This window comes from Oreochromis niloticus, linkage group LG10 (genome assembly GCF_001858045.2).
Source record: "Oreochromis niloticus isolate F11D_XX linkage group LG10, O_niloticus_UMD_NMBU, whole genome shotgun sequence".
Classification (NCBI taxonomy): Eukaryota; Metazoa; Chordata; class Actinopteri; order Cichliformes; family Cichlidae; genus Oreochromis; species Oreochromis niloticus.
The window spans coordinates 13,351,020-13,369,809 of record NC_031975.2 but is presented as its reverse complement, the minus strand read 5'-3'; the positions used below and the strand labels follow the sequence as shown (position 1 = coordinate 13,369,809).

The following is an 18,790-nucleotide window of genomic DNA, read 5'->3' as shown; positions in this document are numbered from 1 at the left end:
CACAATAGGTCCTCTTTAAGCTGGAATCCAGCTGCATTTGAAATTCCTAATGTCTTTGTGAACCTCAGCAGAGAAAGGTAAATATGGGTGACTGTATGCTGCAGAGGCTCTGAGGCTGACACGCACACCTCTCGAGTCTCAACATGTTATTGCGCTGACCTCTGTTTCAAAGTGTCCTTCCAGTTGGCAGGTCTGAAACCAAGATGAAAGTGAATTAATTAAACTGAGCCCTGCATTAAAGAACCAACTCAGCAAGTGACACTGATGTCACAGTGATCTCTGGGTCAGAGCCATAGTTGACAGTTTGGCATTCAGTGTGATATTTAGTTCATTTCCCCATGAATGCATATTAATATTGTTATCCATATTCATTTTTTCATTTGTTTTGCTAGGGTTGCATCTAGCTGACATTTGGCACACATGCATCCACGCTGCTTTTATGGATCCCCAAATCTGTGTGTGGGCCATAGTCTGTATATGAGACTGACATAGCTTGTGGGTTTGCAAGTGAATCCTTTGCAGAAGTGGCTTAAACCTGCATTTTTTATAATGGCTCTCAGGAGGTAAGTCCTTTGGTTGCGAATAAACTCGATCTATCGTCTATGTAAACCAGTTTATGCTAGTTTATACTGATGTCCTATTTATTCATTTTGTAGGTTATGGTCACTATTAAATTATTATTATTACGATTATTATTTTTAATAATAACAACAGGTGAGTTTGAGGGTTCAAGACTGAACTTCACCAAGTGATCTCATGGGGGTAATGTCCATGTTTTATATATATATATATATATATTTGCAACCTCAATTGCAAAACAGTTGGGATGCTGTGTAAAATTTAAAACAAAAACAAGGATGCAGGGATTTGCAAATCTCATAAATCTATATTGTATTCAGAGAGCATAGAAAAACAGGACATAGAAATGTTTAAATGTACCCATTTTACAGTTTCATAAGAAATATTAGCTCATTTTGAATTTGATGGAAGTGACATGTCTCAGAAAAGTTGGAACCCCAGCAACAAACGGCTGGAAAAGTAAGTGATTAAAAAAAAACCCCAGCTGGACAGCCTCTAACTGAAAAAAATTCTGTTAACTGATAACAGATCAGTTACATTATTGGGTTAAAATAACATCTTAGAGAGACCAACTATTGGAGAAACAAAGACAGGCAGAGGTTCTGCAATCTCAAAAAATTGCATCTACAGTTGTGGAACAAGTTCCAAATAATGTTCCTCAGTGTATAATTCTGTATGCTTTAAATATCTAATCATCTACAGTATATAATATCATCAAAAGAGTCAGGGAATTTGGAGAAATCTTGAAATCAGTGCGCAATGAACAAGGCTAAAAATCAATAGTGGATCCTCGTGATCAGGCGGCACTGCACTAAAAACGGGGATGATTCTGTCATGGATTCTGTCTGTCATGGACTCAGCAACACTTCCAGAAATCACACAATTCACCCTGGCTTCCACAAATGCAGGCATTCATACAAAAAAGAAGCCATATGCGAACATGAGCCAGAAACACCGCCATCCTTTCTGCACTAAAGCTCAATTAAAATGAACTAAGGAAAACTGAAAACCTCTTTGGAGGTCAAATTAATACAAGTTTGAAACAGATAGGCAGCATCTGGTTTGTTATCAGTGCTCGGTTCAAACACTCTGTATCATGGTGCAGGGGTGTATTGGTCTCTGTTGGAATTGGGGTCATGCACATTAATGGTGAAAGGTATGTAAAGGATTTAGAGGATGATATGGTTCCGTCCTTTTCAGGGAGGCCTTGCATATTCAGCACTATATGCTATTACAACAGCATGGCTTCATAGCAGAAGTGTCCTGGTACCGAACTGGCCTGCCTGGAGTCCAGACCTTTGACCAGCTGAAAACATCAACACCCAGGACTGTTCAGCAGCTGTATCTCTTCTTTTTAACTATTTGATGTTTTTTCTTCTTTTTTCTGTGTTATTGTAAATAAAATAGGAGCTTTTGAGATTTGCACATCACTATGTTTCATCTTTATTTAGATTTTATATAGTGTCTCAGCTTTTTTGGAACTTGGAACAAATGAATAAAATCTAAGCATATGATAGGAATTCTTCTTCTGAAATTTTCCCGCTGCCTTTGTTTTGTCCATGACTAGCTGTTTATTGAGCCATAAACTTAAGTAAAAGCACACCATACCTAAGCCGTCTCCCTAGAGCTTCTTCATTGATATTCTGAGTGGTGCATGTCTGTAGTGCTCAAACGAAATTTACGTAACACTTAATAAATGATAGTGTTTCCCTCAGTTTGGTTCCTTTCTGGTTACTCTGTTGTCCGTCCACATGTCCAGAGCAGCTTTCTGTCTGTGTTTTTGTTGATTGTTAATTTAAATCCAGACTGACAGAACAGCCCGTCTCTGTAAAACATTAAGACTGGATGTAAAACTGCACTTCATGTTCTTTAAATTTCACAGGTCATGCAGAGAGTGTTCAAGACATCCTTTGAATCTTTTTCTCATTTTTATTATCAGCTGCAGTGAAAAAACAAGACTTTTAAGGCTCAAACAGCAAATACATCAAATAAAAAGGAATCTAAGGACAAATCTTTTCCTGGACACACTCACAGCTGAAAAAATGCAAAGTTTATTGTTTTGCCTTGGTGCACCTGCAGCTTCATTCGTCTTGACATCTCATGCTGATCCTTACACAAGAGCACACATTCCTCATAACTAATCACCAAGACACACACCAGGCAGTCTCAGATAGCAACATCTACTCCATAAGCGCAATACAAATACGAAAAACAAATAACTGGAAAAAGATTTTTATTTCTTTTGCCTTTTATAAATGTCTGTCTTACAGCCTTTCCTCTGCATTGCATAGGTGGAAGGACACCTGCAACTGCTGCTGATTGCAAAGCCATACGCGGTCACTGATTGACTGCTAATTCTGTTGTGCAACAAAAGGTTGTTACAGATCTTTCAAATAGTTGAATATTTATCAGCATGATGCAACAAGTCAAACACGTACTAGCTGTTTTTCAGTTTTATTGTCTGAAGGTGTCGTATACCTATTTTGTACATATATTAAATCCAGCAAACTGGCTCTGGCTTCATTTACGAATTCAAGAAGAAAGAAAAAAATATTTCAAAGAACACAAAAGAAAATGACAAAGAAAATCAAATTCAGCCGGCCTGACATGTGTGAACGCACACACACACACACGTTTGTGCTCACACACTGCCCTTCGTGTTATGTAGTCACTAAAGGGCAGGGAGTGCATCTCAGAGTAGCGAGCTGAGCATAGTTATGTGCTCACTCTTGATGCTGAAGCTCACTTGCAGTGAAGGACTTGACGCTGCCACTATACAACAAAGAGTACTCTACCTCGGCTTTCGCAGAACAAGCTGATAATACCTCAAGAATTCACAGTGTACTTCGAGTAATCCAAACTTCAGGAAAGCTTTTGGAATTTGTGAGCCGATTGCTCACTTTTCCATGGTGCAGCAACAAGACGACTTTAACTTTATTTAGCATTTATAGCTTTGTTTTTTTAAGGACTCTCTGTGGACCACTTTGCCAGCATTCATTTGAACTGCATTAATTGTTTTAATGGCGATGCTACAGTAACCAACAGAGTCACTGTGCATTCTTTTTCAAGTTTATCTAATTAGAGAAGACTAACTCGGCAGGTAAGTCTGTTAAACTCTATAATATTTAACACTTTCACAACATTCAGTGGTTGTTTTTCACAAGTAGTGTTTTTTTCAATGTTGTCATAGGTGCCGGAACCAAGTTCTTTGGGAAACAACACATAATCTAGTGCCATTAACATTAAAGTCACCTTGTAGTGTTCTAGTTGTACAAAAGCATGGGGTTCAGTGACCTCCTTGAGCAGGTGGGCAGCACAGGCCGCTTCCAAATCCTGCATGTAACCCTCCTCTGCACACCCGTCCTGATGATGGCCAGCCACAACCTGCTGCAAAACTTTGTGGCTGTGGTGCCTCCTCACTACTGTAGCGCTCACTCAAATCTCTCACAGTCCCAGCTGAGCCCAGAGGAAGCTTTGCGGATCACAGTACCACAAGACCACAGAGGAAAACCGCACAGGTGCCAGCGTTACGTTGTTCCACAGTGGCACCTCCTGGATAAAAATGGGACCTCCAATTTGAGGAAGGAGGGAAACAGTGTGGATGATCTGGATGCTGACCTGCAAGGATGCATGGATGGCTGGACGTATAACATGACTGACAGGAGCTCCACAATCATATCTGATGTAAAACTGCATTTTTATGACACTGTTTCAGTCACCTTGTCATCGCAGTGCAGATGCTCATATGTTGTAATGTGCATTTTTTGCTAGTGGCATTTAGTGTGTGACCTGCACTCTTTGAAGCAAATGGGACAAACCATCTACATGGGAGGCGTGCTTGTGGGAGCGTTTCTCTTTGGAACCCTTGCAGACAGGTAATGTGTAATATTTTGACTCGTCTTTGAAAAGAAAAGAAAAATCTTAATTGCCCAGTGGCATGAGTAATAAACAGTTTGGCAAGTCAAATAATGTTTCACCGATGGCCCTCATGTCTTCTAGATATGGTCGACGTATCCTCCTGCTCATATCTTACATTCTGATGGCGGTCTCTGGAACGTGTGCTGCATTTTCTCCTTCCTTCCCTCTCTTCTGCTTTTTCCGGTTTGGTTGTGGCATGGCTCTGTCTGGCATGGCACTCAACAGCTTCTCCCTCAGTATGATTTTTAGTTCCTTTATTTTACTTGACTAAAGGGATGTTGATGACATGGGCTCCCAATCTTATGAAAATGTCTTTCATCTGTTTCAAGTTGTTGAGTGGATCCCCACTCGTGTGAGAACTGTGGTGGGCACGATAACTGGCTACTGTTACACAGTGGGCCAGCTGATCCTGGCATTGATGGCCTACTACATCCGGGACTGGAGGTGGTTAACCCTGGCTGTGTCCTTGCCTTTCTATGTGTTCTTCCTCTACGCATGGTGAGATGCCAATCATTGAACTGAAGAGTTTCAACTATAGTCACCAATGTTAAAGCTAAAATGTAAAAAAAAAAAAACGTAGCAAAACTAACTAATATTCCTTATAGGTGGTTTCATGAATCCGCAAGATGGTTGGCTTTAAACAATAAGCCTGATCAGGCGATCAAGGGACTTAAAAGTGTGGCTAAGTTTAACAGACGGTGTGATGAGGGAGAAAAAATTGACATTAAGGTAAGGGAATATTTAAAGCTTTGGAACATAAATCTGTGTTGCACATAAACAGACTATATATTAACAATGTTTTTTCTGTGGACAGATGCTCCAGGAGTCCATGAAGAATGAGCTGTCCAGTTCAAAGGGCTCCTACACTGCCTTGGATCTGTTCCGCACACCCTACATGAGGATTACGACAGTCTGTCTGGCAGCTGTCTGGTGTGTGTGTGCTGCTCTTGTAGAAACACTCAGTGACAGATTTACAGCACCTTCTGTGAAACTGCAATGACACCCAGTGTATTTTTATATTTAGGTTATCAACCAGCTTTGCCTACTACGGCCTTTCTATGGATCTGCAAAAGTTTGGAGTGGATATTTACCTGATACAAGTGATCTTTGGAGCTGTTGACATACCAGCTAAAATCATCATCACTGTGACTATGAGTTATATAGGGCGCCGGCCGTCACAGTGTGGTGCTCTCATCATCGCTGGGGTCACTATCTTGATCAACCTGCTGGTACCTTATGGTATGTCAGAACACAGACATGTACACAAGATAAGGCTGAGGAGAAACAAGTGAGTGACCTGATGGATGTTCCACTTTTTTGCAGATCAACAAACTCTGCGGACCTCTCTGGCTGTTGTGGGTAAAGGTTGTCTTTCTGCATCTTTCAACTGCTGTTACCTTTACACTGGAGAACTGTATCCAACCATTATTCGGTAAGTCTCATCTGCCAAAACCATAAAACTGTCAGTAAGGAATCTAGATGACTTTGGTTTAACAATGAAATCTAGGTTTCGCTGAAGAGCAACAACTAAGGATGATCGCTAATCCAGGGGTGGCAAACCCCTGCTGCTTTTTTGTTTTTTATACAGTAGTAGATTTAAATATTCTGTGAGCTGGAAAATCTATTGGTAACACTTTATAACATGACCTGCAAATTGCAGGCAAGTAGCCTGTACTTACGTGCATTTTGAGGGCAACAAGTCAGGTTTTTGCAAAAAACAATGAACAAGTACACTGTAAGTACCCTGCACTTGCATGCAATTTGTGGGCAACAATGCGCAAGTACCCTGTACTTGCATGCAATTTGCGGGCAACAAGTTGCAAGTACCCTGCACTTGTATGCAATTTGCGGGCAACAAGGCGCAAGTATCATGCACTTGCATGCAATTTGTGGGCAACAATGCGCAAGTACCCTGTACTTGCATGCAATTTGCGGGCAACAAGTTGCAAGTACCCTGCACTTGTATGCAATTTGCGGGCAACAAGGCGCAAGTATCCTGCACTTGCATGCAATTTGTGGGCAACAATGCGCAAGTACCCTGTACTTGCATGCAATTTGTGGGCAACAATGCGCAAGTACCCTGCACTTGCATCCATTTTGCGGGCAACAAGGCGCAAGTATCATGCACTTGCATGCAATTTGTGGGCAACAATGCGCAAGTACCCTGTACTTGCATGCAATTTGCGGGCAACAAGTTGCAAGTACCCTGCACTTGCATCCATTTTGCGGGCAACAAGGTGCAAGTATCCTGCACTTACATGCATTTTGTGGGCAACATGTCAGGTTTTTGCAAACAAGTGAAACAAGTACAGGGTACATTCAGTGTACTTGTTTGAATGTTTTTGCAAAAACCTAACTTGTTGCCTGCAAATTGCATGTAAGTACAGGGTACTTGCGCCTTATTCGCAGGTCGTGTTATAAAGTGTTACCAAACTTTTTATGTTTTATAACTGAAGGACAGTCTAAGGATACAATGAGTTCCAAATAATGTCTTTGTCACGTAGAAAACCTGAACTGTACCGTTGAAATTGTGCTGATTTTTCTTATATTAAGAAATCTAAGGTATTAAATGTGTAGACAAACTTCTTTACACTGATATAAAGAGGAGTTTGAGGAGTTTCACTGGTCTGGCCCACTTAAGTTCAAAGTGGGCTGGATGTGGCCCATAATGACATCTCTGCTCTAATATATGGTTTCATGACATTTTAATAGTCTAAGACTGCACATGCACTTCTTTACTATCACTAAAATAATTTACATATTTACTGACCCTCTGTTGACACAATCTCTGACTTTACTGGTGTGTAGTTACGACTGTTTGCAGCTGTTTTATGGTTTTACATCTTCCCTCTTAGTCAGAATGGCATGGGGTTCGTGTCCAGTATGGCACGTGTAGGAGCTATGGTGGCCCCCATGGTGCGCCTCACGGGAGACTACATACCTTGGCTACCAGGTTTAATCTATGGAGGGGCTCCAATCCTCAGCGGGGTTGCTGCTATCTTTCTTCCAGAAACGCTTGGCACACCCCTTCCCGACACAATACAAGATGTGGAGGAGAGGTACGATTGAGTTCCAGGACGCAGCATGTGTTCCTTTTATTTTATCTCTGCATGTCCCAGAATCAAAACATTAATTTTAGAAACAGAACTCAGGAGGACTCGAGAGTAATGTATACAGCAAATAGCAAATCATCATGGTTTACTCAAGGCCAAAAAAAGCACATAAAGCTAGAAGAGAGAAAGAGAGAGAGAGAGAAGGGAGAAAAAATGATATATCCACATTTGAATTTTCTATTTTGCACACAGGGGATCTGGGAAACGCTCCAAAATGTCACCAAAGGAAACAATAATCTTGGAAGACACCGGGGCGAACCTCCTAAAGCCTGTTGCCTGAGGGCATTTGTGTTGTACTTCTGATGTTTTTGTACTCCACATGTTAATGAAAGTAGAGTGAGTGCTACTTTTATCTCTTCTCTGTTCATTTGATTTCCACAAAGTAGTTGGTTCACCTTATGATTGCTGGACGAATGTTTTTTCTTTCTTTTTGTGAACAAATGTGTTAAATCCGAAGAGAACACCACCATGAGAAGAACGCTGTGGACAATCAGACCTGTTTATCTGACAATCAGTAGATTTCAGGATCTTAATCTTACTTTGTACATTTCATTATTATTATTTTTTATTTGTATTTTGAAAGTGTAGAGCGATGTCTTTATTTGAGCCTTTCACAGGTTAAAGACGGCTTCCACTGGTATCTTTATTGTTCTATACACAAGCCCGTATTGGAAAACAATTGTCATATTTTCTTTTAAATCAAGACTTCTCATAATCCTTTTTAAATCTTCAAAGTCTGTCTTTTTTTATGGACGTTTGAACACAAATACTAGTAAAATCCTTTTCAGTCTACTTCATCTGGCATGAGTCATTTTGAGCTGAATTAACTAAAACAAGACAGAACAAGAAATCAAGGATTTAGATTTAAATGAAAGCAGCAGATGAGCCACCCAACAGAAGGCACAAAGTATAAAAACTAAATAAATAGATGCATAAATAAATAGAAAGTGCTTCACAGCAGGAAACTGACATGCCGTTGTTTTTCACTGCCTCAGGCTGAACCCATGCAACTTGCAAAAAAAACCCCCAAAAACAACTTGTGTTCACAAGGCAGATTTCCCATGAATTATGTGAAATGAACCCCCACTCTTTAAAAATTGACACTCTAGTTAATGTTTGAAGGGCAGATCAGTGTTTTGTAGCTGAAGCAGGTAGCTTGGCTGGGTGAGGATTTTGTTTGTGCTTTTCATAAGACAGGCTCCAAGAAATGTTGTAGTTTCTCAGATTTTGAAAAATGATTTCAGAGTCCACTTAATTTATTCAACCACTTTTGTTCTCAGCATGTTGCACGCTCTGGATTTAACACCGCTCTCTAGAGTTCTCACAGTTACCACCCGGAAAACGAGTCTTTTCCCATCAGTGTCATCACGCAAGCAAAAATGTAACGCACAGTAGTTATTAAACGGATGGTGGTCATTGAAAAGAATGATAAGAGTGAATATTATGAAAACATTACTTGGTCTCGTCCTTTTCTTTGAATCGGTTCAGCCGATTTGCCGCTTTTCTCTCAGTTACTGCTGTTACACGGATGTGAGGAGGGATGTTACTGGTAAACAGTGCTGCTGATGCAGAGCACCACTCACACCTGCATAGGGTGAACTCTAGTGTTTTGGAGACTTCCGCATCTTGCTGCTTGTGACACCATCTAGTGGTGCATATATGCCAATGCAGGAGCTGAACTTCCCATCACGGGACGATATCCATGTGAGGGGGAAAAAAAGGTGGAAAACTAAATCTAAAATGAAATCTTGATCATATTGAGGCTTTTGTCTTTCAAGGTTTAAATATTGGACTTGGATTTCACATATTGTAGCTGCTCTCATTTATCAGAAAAGTTGATATTTTGGCCATATTGTGATCCGTGATTAACAAAACAGGCAGCCTCACAATACTAGTATGATTTGGTTCTTGTTCCTTAAAAGATCCGTCTGGAGAGAAAAAACCCAAACAAACCAGGATTTACAATAAATAGACTCATACTTATATCAACATGTATGTTTTCAATTTAAGGATCAGCTCGTACTTTCCTCTTCGAAATAGTTAAAGTTCGCCAGTGCTCTAGCTCTCACGCAACAAATGCGTTTTTGTGTGTGTCTGGCACTAACTGCATGAGCCATCACTTTAGAGAGTGAAACTGCTATCTAAAACCTTTTGGTTACAACATATAAACCCTCGATCACCGTATTAAATAGATTTTATTTCACTGTCAGGTTTTATGCGCTTTCTCCTGAGACACAGTGTGTACCTTGCGCACGCCAGACGAGTCCAACCCCAAGCCAAGAAAAAAAAAAAGAGAGAGAGAGAGAGAGAGAGAGATGAATCAAAATACAGAGCAAGGCGGTCTACAGAAATGACTACAACGTAAAATGATATGAATAAAGATTTATTTTCTCATATGAACAGGTGGATTCATTTTTCATTGTATTTTACAATCTATGACAATCTCGCAAGTTTTTTCTTTTTTCTAGCATATTTCAGGAATGACATGGGGGAAAGGTTCTTTTTTATTGCTGAATGTTAAATGAAATACACTTTCACTGACTGGAAAAGAATTGTCTGCTGCTTTTTTTGTGTGATTTTTTTTTTAAATCTCTTTTTTTTTTAAACCATGCACCCATCTAACCTTGACCACAAGGACATGCAGAGGAGAGGTGTTCAAACATTTCAAGCGAGGGTGGGGTCGGGTGGGGGGGTCATAAATTTCAACAGAAGAGGCTGATTGGACGTGCCCGGTAGCATCTCAAGTGGGTGAGAGGACTGGCGGGGTGAAGGGGCTGTCACATTTAAACTGGAGGTGAAGTCTTCTTTTGCACTTTTCTGACATACAAAATTAGACCCAGAGGAGAGAAACTCAATGAAAACATCTGCATGTTGTGACCGATGTGTGACCAGAGAACATCCTCTATTGCAGTGCCACTGTGCATTTACCATATACCAGTCAGAATTGCAGATCAGTGTTTAAAAGGCATTTTTTCCCCCCTAATCGCAGCATTCCATTATTTTTAATAAGGAGGAGCAGAAATGTACCGACAGAGATGAAACATCAGCTGTCCTTTCTCTGCGAGCCACGCTGACGGCTGTGACTTTGAGATATCTTTCAAATATTTACTTCTCCCTCAGTGGAGGACAAAGGGCTTAAAATGAATTTATTCACTTTCAAAATCATCATTTACAGGCTAAATTTTAAATGACTCCATCTGTCAACAAGACAAAGCAGTACACATTACTATCAGAGGAGAAACTATTCGGATTCTATCGGCTATTACTGGGACGTATGCACGTAAGATGGAGGGATCTAAGCCAAGTGATAAAATAATTCACAGACACAGTCATTCAATGGACGTGACGTTAAGTGAACAAGAAAGGCTGAAAACATGATAGACGGCTGCATAATGGCTTTAAAAAAAATAACTCAGGTAAATATGCATTTGTATCATGTTATTTCATTCTACACTATAGGCATCACATTTTTTCCACACAACACACTACAGTCACCTCTTAGAAAATGATGTAATCAAACAGCAAAATAGAAAGTTTGCATATTTTTGCATCATATGATCCTCCAAAGTTTCACAGCTATTTCATTAATATTGTCTAGTATGCTCTGTACTGTGATCCACTGAGCTGCTTCCACCTGACTCTACTTTTCTCTGCATGGGAATGATCGGGAAACTAGTAACTGCGTGTTAACATATAGGTCCTCAGCATCTGAGAACTTGAATCTTAGGTAGGCCTAAACTTGAGGAAGAGGTTGAGCAGGACTTGAGGTGAAGGGGAGGCGGGGGGGATGCATGTGGAACTCCTGAGACGCTGGTGGCCTTAAACGTGAGCCACGAAAACAGAATGGACACAGAAGGATGATTAGGCGTGGGACTTGGGGTTCGAGTGAAAACAGACGCAATCTTTTTGTTTTGCCACTGCCTCTGACAGCAGGGGTCACCCTGTGCCAAGTGGCTCAGTGTTTGTTGGCCACATACCAGGCTAAAGCAAGGAAAACCTGCTGGGAAATAATCATTTTCAAAAAAAAAAAAAAAAGGACGTAAATGGGGCAGGCTGGGGAGGGGCAGAATAGCTGTAAACACATCAAGCAATGACCTGCATAACATACAACCCTACAGCAGCCTTGCCTGCTCACCTACACTGGGGTCACTGTTCTGATTAACCACTTTTCTGTGAACCTCCGAGACTCTTTACTCTCACTCTCCTGAGACGCCAGTAGACCCACACATTTGATGTTACCACAACAAACAGTGAAGTTCATCTAACAGTCACAAACGCATGCAAGCAACACGCACACACACACACACACACTCGCAGACATTTATGCACACGCAACACAATTTCTCACTCTCTGTGACTCTCTTTCTCTTGGTAGACATTAGTTAGCGGGCAAAAAAAAAAAAAAAGAAAAAAGAAAAGAATCTACATCGCATTTATGAGGCGTTCTAATAAATCCCAAATCATAAAAGAAAACCCTACAGGCGAATCATATTATCATATGTAAACATACACTTTATGTTGAAGTGGTTTATATCGCGTGATATGGAAGGGGTTAGACTTCTCGAAGAATGCAATTTGGAAAGAAAGTAAACAGGAAACCAGAGAGGAAAAACAAAAACATAAATGTGTATAAAAAAATGAGGCGTCCATATAAGAAAGGCTACAAAAACCTCCACTGGCCCTCTGGCATCGGCATACAGCAAAAGGCACCACAATATTACTCTATTTTTTAACATTGTGAAAAAACTGGCACATCTTTTTATGCTGTAAATCAAAATGTACATATAAATAGAGTTTTCCCTATAAAAAAGTCTTTGCTGTTAACTAGTAGACAACTTTTGCTAAAATGAAAATAAATATTTCATTTGTTTAGAATATCTGTCAGTTATATAAAATAAAAATATTTCTTATAGATGCAGGTCTATACTATATTGATTTTTGTCGGTTCATTATCACTCTTTAATGCGGTGTATTGTCCGGTTTGGAGCGTGACTGTGTGAGTCTCGTATGCGTGTTCCCATGCCCACTGTGTCGCCCTGACGAGTTAGAAGTCCGACTGTCCGCCGGCCTGTAGATGGTGGAAGGCTCGGCGTTCATGTTCTGCATACTGAGGAAGGGCGTGCTCTCGCCGTCCTCCTCTGACTCACTATCTGTTAGACAGCTTCGAGACCCATAGTCCCGAGATGCCTCGTATCCTCGTGGGGCCACGTGGCCATTCAGTCTGGATCTCCGCCAGCGCCGGCTTCCAGTTCCACTGGACCCACTTCTCTTTGGTTGCTCCCGAGAGGACAGATACTCCTGGGTGGTCTCATAGTCTTCATCCTCAGCCAGCCGGTAGGGGCTGGAGGGAAGGCTTCCCCTGCTGTCATTTAGATAGGTTCGACGCTGCTGCCGGTAAGGCTCCTGGCAATGAGCATCGTGTAGGGGCACCTGGTAGCGGCGCAGCAGAGGCTGGTCATCCTCCAGGGGGTAGGGATTGTGAACAGCAGGAGGGAGCGACATGGCGTGGCTGGCATTGGGGGATGTGATCTGGAAGGTAGGCACCTGCGGGGGCAATGAGTAATGGAAATCCACTGGGGATAGGCGGGCTGGTGTTGTCAGGGCTGATACGTATCTGTGGTAAATACAGAGAGGAGGAGGTCATAGTTAATTGGAGAAGAACAAAGAATAGTGCTGACAAAGACAGCTGCACATACAGTAACCAAGTGTAATATTCAGTCAAAGCTTAGAGTTTCACCTGAGCAGCACCGCTCCCTGCTGTAGGTGGAACACTGGGCGTTGGCTACAGGTTGCCCCAAAGTGTAGTTTACTTCCGGCAATCCTCTGCAGTCTGGATAACTTTATTGCTGTTATATTTCCTACTTGATTACTGCTCAGACTGCTTTTGCTTTTGTGTGCAGAACTTAAACATCTCTAATGAGAAATATAATATATAATATCTCCACTTGTAAAAGCACCATGGAGTCTCCTCTGTGATCTGCTCTGGATTGCATAACCCAACACAGGCACAATACTGCTTAATGTTCAAGACTGACAAAAGTAAAACCATCATTACTATGTCTATTAATGTTGGTACAGAAATCTTTCATAACAACATGGCTCAGGATTTAGTACACAGACATTCAATGTTTTTCCCCGCAGAGCTTGAATAGCTAACATTTACATCAGTTCTTTGATGATCTACTATGAGCAGCCAGGTTGCAGTCCTGACGAGGAAGAAGGACGAGGACTTAACTCTCTTCTTTAATAACCGTAGGCTCTGGATCAACCTGCCCAACAAGATCAACGAGTCAAATCTGTGACTATACTTTACAAAACTCTTCAAAACAAACTCGCGTTTAGCCGTTCAATGAGCGTACTAACACCGTGCCTAATTGCTGAAGTTAATGTTGAGAATCTATATTTAGACATCAGAAGCGCATACGCTACAGATGCAGTTTTCCCATCATTTGTAATATTACAATTAAAAAAAAAGCAACAACAATTCAATTCAAAACATTCCTGAAAGACAGGTTAGAATTTATGGATGGCTGACGGTGACTCACTTTGGACCTGTGTGTACAGAGTGTTTTATTTATGTATTTTTATTTCCTTTAGGAAACTAGGAAACCTGCTATATGAGACACAAGCCTCAGATATCCCCACAACACCACTCATTCAGCTGAGGCAGAAACTGCCACCATGGTCAAAGACGTACGTGCAACCTGGAATGACTCTGAGGACATGTAATCTGTCGCTGCATCACAACCTAGCGGTCATGCACAGACGCTACATGCGGGTATTGTGAGTTAAGTTAAGAACTCAAGCAGATAAAAGGCAGCACATGTCTTGCTTGGTTAGGTTTTCTTAGGTACTGATAGTTGGCTTGGATTCTGTATAAGAGCTCCAGCCTCCTTGATACATCCATTTCATACTTCCATTTTGGCTCAGCGTTAAAGCCAAAGGTACAGCACAGAATGTTAGTACTGATTAATATATTAATCAAAATGTGATTAGAGTTTGGTCTGACTGTTATGCATTATAAGTTTGGAAAGGTAAGAAAACCATGCTAAGGTAAATCCAATTGATCCCACCGAGCAGACTGTTCTGCTGGATGCTTCTAGACTGTACCACTTTGTGTGAAGCATTTCACTTAGGGGTTAAGTGCATATATTAGACAAAGTGACTTCTGAGAAGTAGTCTTAAAAAAATAACAGTTAAACATAATTAAACAGCAGCTTGTCCATTGGAATCTTATGTCTCTTTTAGGATCAGCTTGTCAGTTTGAGCTATCACTACATAGTACTGTTTTCCATCTGAAATGGATTAGTCGATGATAAGCGTTATCAAGCATGCATGAAGCAAGATACTAGAACTGATGTAGATCCTGAAGACTAAATCTGCCTGAATAGTTCAGTTTCAGCTTGGCAGCACTCACAGCTGCCGTAGGTCACAGAAAATGCAATTCATATTGACAGGTCACAAATGATCTGCGGCAGCAAAACAATCTGTTGCTGTTTTAATAAAACAGACAGACAATAATCGCCGCTGAAGAAATGATCTCTAAAACTCCTAACGGCTTACTGTAGAGCTGCTTTGTTGAACAACAATGTTTAGGAGTATAAAAGCTCACTGATACAATCTACATTATAGTAAAAGTCAGTTTTTACAGTAATGTGAAGCTGCAATGTAGTAGTAATGGGTAGAACACGTTCAGTTAATACAGCATTTTTGTTTCTGGGAATAATGCAGCTACCCTGTGCGTAACACTGCATAAATATTGCAATGCCTTTACAGCAGACCATAGGCTCAAATCACCATTATGTTACCACACTGTTAATGACTTTCATTTGACTAAAAAATGTTTGAGAGTGTGACGTTAAATAAGTGTTTAAGCAACATTCTCACACAGAGCACCCTTTTAAAGCAGGTCTTCATACTAAGAAATAATTTGTTTAAAAAAAAAAAGAAGAAGAGAGAAACCTTAACCCTAAGTGTTTTTTAAAATCTTTGTAGGAGTTGTGTTGAAGCAGTAGAAACCAACCATGCTCCCAAATTCCCAAATTTCCTCTCAGCTCACTGCTAATCTAGGCTTGCTGAGCGATGGATTGTCAGCTGTGAACAGTGCTGGAATTCAAGACATCAGCAGAGACCGAGGAGGGCATTTGGGGATTTTGGATACCACAGTCAGGCAACAGAATAATGTAATGCTGACTACTATTGAGTTACAATACTCACATAAAGAGAAAGACCTAGATGCACACTATTTAGATCTAAGTTTAGGTATGATCTGCTTTGTCATGTGAGAACTTTAGTTTCTCTGTGCCTCTGGTACAGACATATTTACATGAAGTACAGGAAATAAAAATGAGGTGATGAGTATTTCTTCGCATCTGCCAGACTGTTTCTGAATCTCTTCTTTGTGCTAACTTTCACTAAACCTGTCCTATTTCTGACGTAGGCGAGTTTAAATCTGACTGTGCAAAATGGCAGACAAGTGTATTTAACAAAATGTCACACCATCCCTTAAATAAAATAAAATAACATTAAAAGGGAACACTAGCCCATTAGAATTGCATACTGGCCAGTGAATACTCTTCCCATTGAAATGAGCACTGTTTCTCACTCTTGCCTACCTTAGCGTATTTCATCATCATGCCTGCTGTGTGTCAGTTTCCACTGAGTCTCTCAGAGTGCCCTGACTGGCCTCTCGAGGCTGAGAGAGAACCAGCAGAGAGAGGAAACTTCTCAAAATATTCATGACAAACCCAGTGCCATATCAGCCACACAGGTCTGGTCCCCACCTGTCGCTGTGCGGAGAGTCTCCCAGCGAGTCGAAGGAGTCCCCGTACTGCAGCCTCGGCCGATGGGGGTCAGAGTAACCACAGTGTGCAGCGCGCCGTGCTCGAGCCTCCATGCACGCAGGGCTGCTGCATTTACTGGTCCCCACGGATGATGACATCATTCCCGGCGAGTCAGAGAGGATACTGTCAGAATGTTCCAGGCTCCATGTCCGTTCCTCATGTCTGACAATAAAAAAAATAGGTGTTAACATGCACACACCCCACAATATGTCCAAATTTCACTTTTTTGTCATTTTTTTTAAAAGAGCGCTTGATAACAAATCTGCGGCTGTCTCTGGAGGAAGAACATTTCCACAATTCAACTGCAATTCCATGATCCGTTAGCAAAAGTACCCAGATATTCAGTTCTTATCTCTTTTGATCCTGTTCCTCTCTAACCTGCATATGAAAACTTAGTCCCTCACAGCAACAGGTCAGTCATAAACCCTTTGATTAAGTTGCTTCTGAAGAGAAGTCCACAAGAGCTTTCCAACAGAAACAACAGAAGAAAACCAAATCTTCAGTAGTGCAGACTAATACATTCAGCACTCGTTGGCCTCTGTCTCTTTGCAAATTCCCATGTGAGAAATCCTGGTAATACTTTCAGCTGTGACTCCTCTGTCAGCACTACTTTTTCCCCATCTTAGATCACTTACAAAATTAAAATCGTGTCTGTTACAGATAACAAAGCTTGCCTTTTTCAGCAGAAATCAGACAGACTGTCTTACCTCACCAGCAACTGGTTCAGCTACAGCAGCGAGACTCCTGGTGTGTGTTTTTTAACGATTCTATTCAGATACTCTGCGCTGTTAACAATTTACTTACATCTGATTGTAATGACCAACTAAAACCGAGTGTGCCCTTTAAATAAAGGAACTTGTCTCGATGAATCAAACTCTTCTATCACTTTGAGATTGATTCTCTATTTGCAAGAGGCAGTTATGATGACGCGTGTGCTGGATGCTCACCTGTGAGTTGATGAATGAGCTCGTGTGGAAGAGTTGTGAGATCTGGAAGAGGCATGACTGGCAGGAAATGAGCCCTCTGTAGCAGGCCGTATAACACGTTCAGTCGCAGGGACATTCTTTGATATGTACTGTTTTTTGGTGAGTGAAAAATAAAAAAGATTGTAAAGAACAAAATCCATTTAGTGTACATTAGTCTGTGTGTACTGTAATAATGTAAGGAATCCTCGGAAACATACATCTACCATAGGGATATCCTCCGGGCCGGGTCCTGGGTGATTGGGTCCATTAGCTAAGTTACGATTGGGATGTTCTGGACACATGTTTTGTCGCAGATGATTGTGCATCCTGTTTCTTTGTTTCCTGTTGAGAACATCTTGGTCACTCCCTTTTCTTGTATAACCACCTTTTATTAAGACTTTTTGATTTATTGTAACACCTACAGTAACTATTTAAACATGCCTAATAATAATATATTTTAAGACATAATCTATCATTTCCACCTGCTGCATGTCACAAGGACTGGGCAGTACACTAATATTTATGTTTTTGTATATTTATTAAATTAAAGAGCATGAGTACATTTTCAGAAATCATTCATCATTCAGACTTACTTGGTTTTACAGTAGGCAACCACACACACGATGCCCACGACCAACAGAGCCACACAAATACCCGTGATTGTCAGGACTCTTTTCTGGTAGAGTTCCTCTGCCTCTGTCAACATCACACGAATAAACACACACACACACACACACACACACACACACAGAAATGACAGGGAAAAAAAATTAAGCTTCTTCAAGGTGGTTATGGTGTCACTGTACATCTACACATCTATTTTTTTACTAAATCCTGAGCAGTATGAAGCATCATCCTCCCTTCCCTTCACATTTAAACCTCTTCTTTCACATAATCACAAATGCAGCAGATGCTGCTGCTGCTCCCTGCGCTGCAGTAAGGCGGCGTAGGTGGGGGAAGGGCATTGGACTGTTGGAGAGTTAGACTGTTTGATTAAACAACTCTAAAAAACAGCTATTTTAAATTGCACCATGCAGGATAAAATGAAGATTCAATAAGTCTTAGTCTTGGTGTCTTTGGTGGTCTACTATCTCACTCACTTACAGAAGCGTTCATCTGCTCAGGCATTCAGTGAAACACAATGATGAGATCACAACAATTTTGCAAAGAAATTTGTAAAACAAGAGAAATTTGAAATGAAATGAAGATGAAATTTGACTGATGCTTTTGCTTTTCCAGAGAAGAGCTTGTAAAAGGTTGAGGTAGATTCTTTGTTTCCCCTGGGGGAAAATAATGGAGGCAGTGTAGTCCCCAATAAATAATGTAATACGAATGAATTGAATCTGTGCAACTCCTTCCATCTGAGGTTTCC

The 18,790-nt window shown here is 40.9% G+C and overlaps 2 protein-coding genes across 7 annotated transcripts in view; one reads left to right on the top strand and one right to left on the bottom strand.

Moving 5' to 3' along the window:
• Positions 1-3,252: 3,252 nt before the first annotated feature.
• slc22a6l (solute carrier family 22 member 6, like) lies at positions 3,253-8,407 on the top strand. The gene is made up of 11 exons (XM_003446762.5): positions 3,253-3,679; positions 3,770-4,263; positions 4,351-4,454; positions 4,579-4,733; positions 4,827-4,995; positions 5,103-5,226; positions 5,312-5,427; positions 5,522-5,736; positions 5,821-5,929; positions 7,353-7,556; positions 7,803-8,407. Exons 2-11 carry the CDS (start codon positions 3,859-3,861, stop codon positions 7,888-7,890), a joined length of 1,689 nt encoding a protein of 562 aa, XP_003446810.1. The 5' UTR covers positions 3,253-3,679; positions 3,770-3,858; the 3' UTR covers positions 7,891-8,407.
• Positions 8,408-9,977: 1,570 nt separating this feature from the next.
• Positions 9,978-18,790, bottom strand: part of nrg2a (neuregulin 2a) — an 82,657-nt gene continuing 73,844 nt past the window's right edge. For all 6 annotated transcript variants that reach the window (XM_005472158.4, XM_025910635.1, XM_005472159.4 and 3 more), the window contains 5 exons: positions 18,012-18,114; positions 17,637-17,760; positions 17,401-17,528; positions 16,394-16,615; positions 9,978-13,224 (listed from right to left, as the gene is read on the bottom strand). In XM_005472158.4, the coding sequence (XP_005472215.1) occupies positions 12,570-13,224; positions 16,394-16,615; positions 17,401-17,528; positions 17,637-17,760; positions 18,012-18,114 (1,232 nt within the window). In that variant the 3' untranslated portion in view covers positions 9,978-12,569. The remainder of the gene's footprint in view (positions 13,225-16,393; positions 16,616-17,400; positions 17,529-17,636; positions 17,761-18,011; positions 18,115-18,790) is intronic.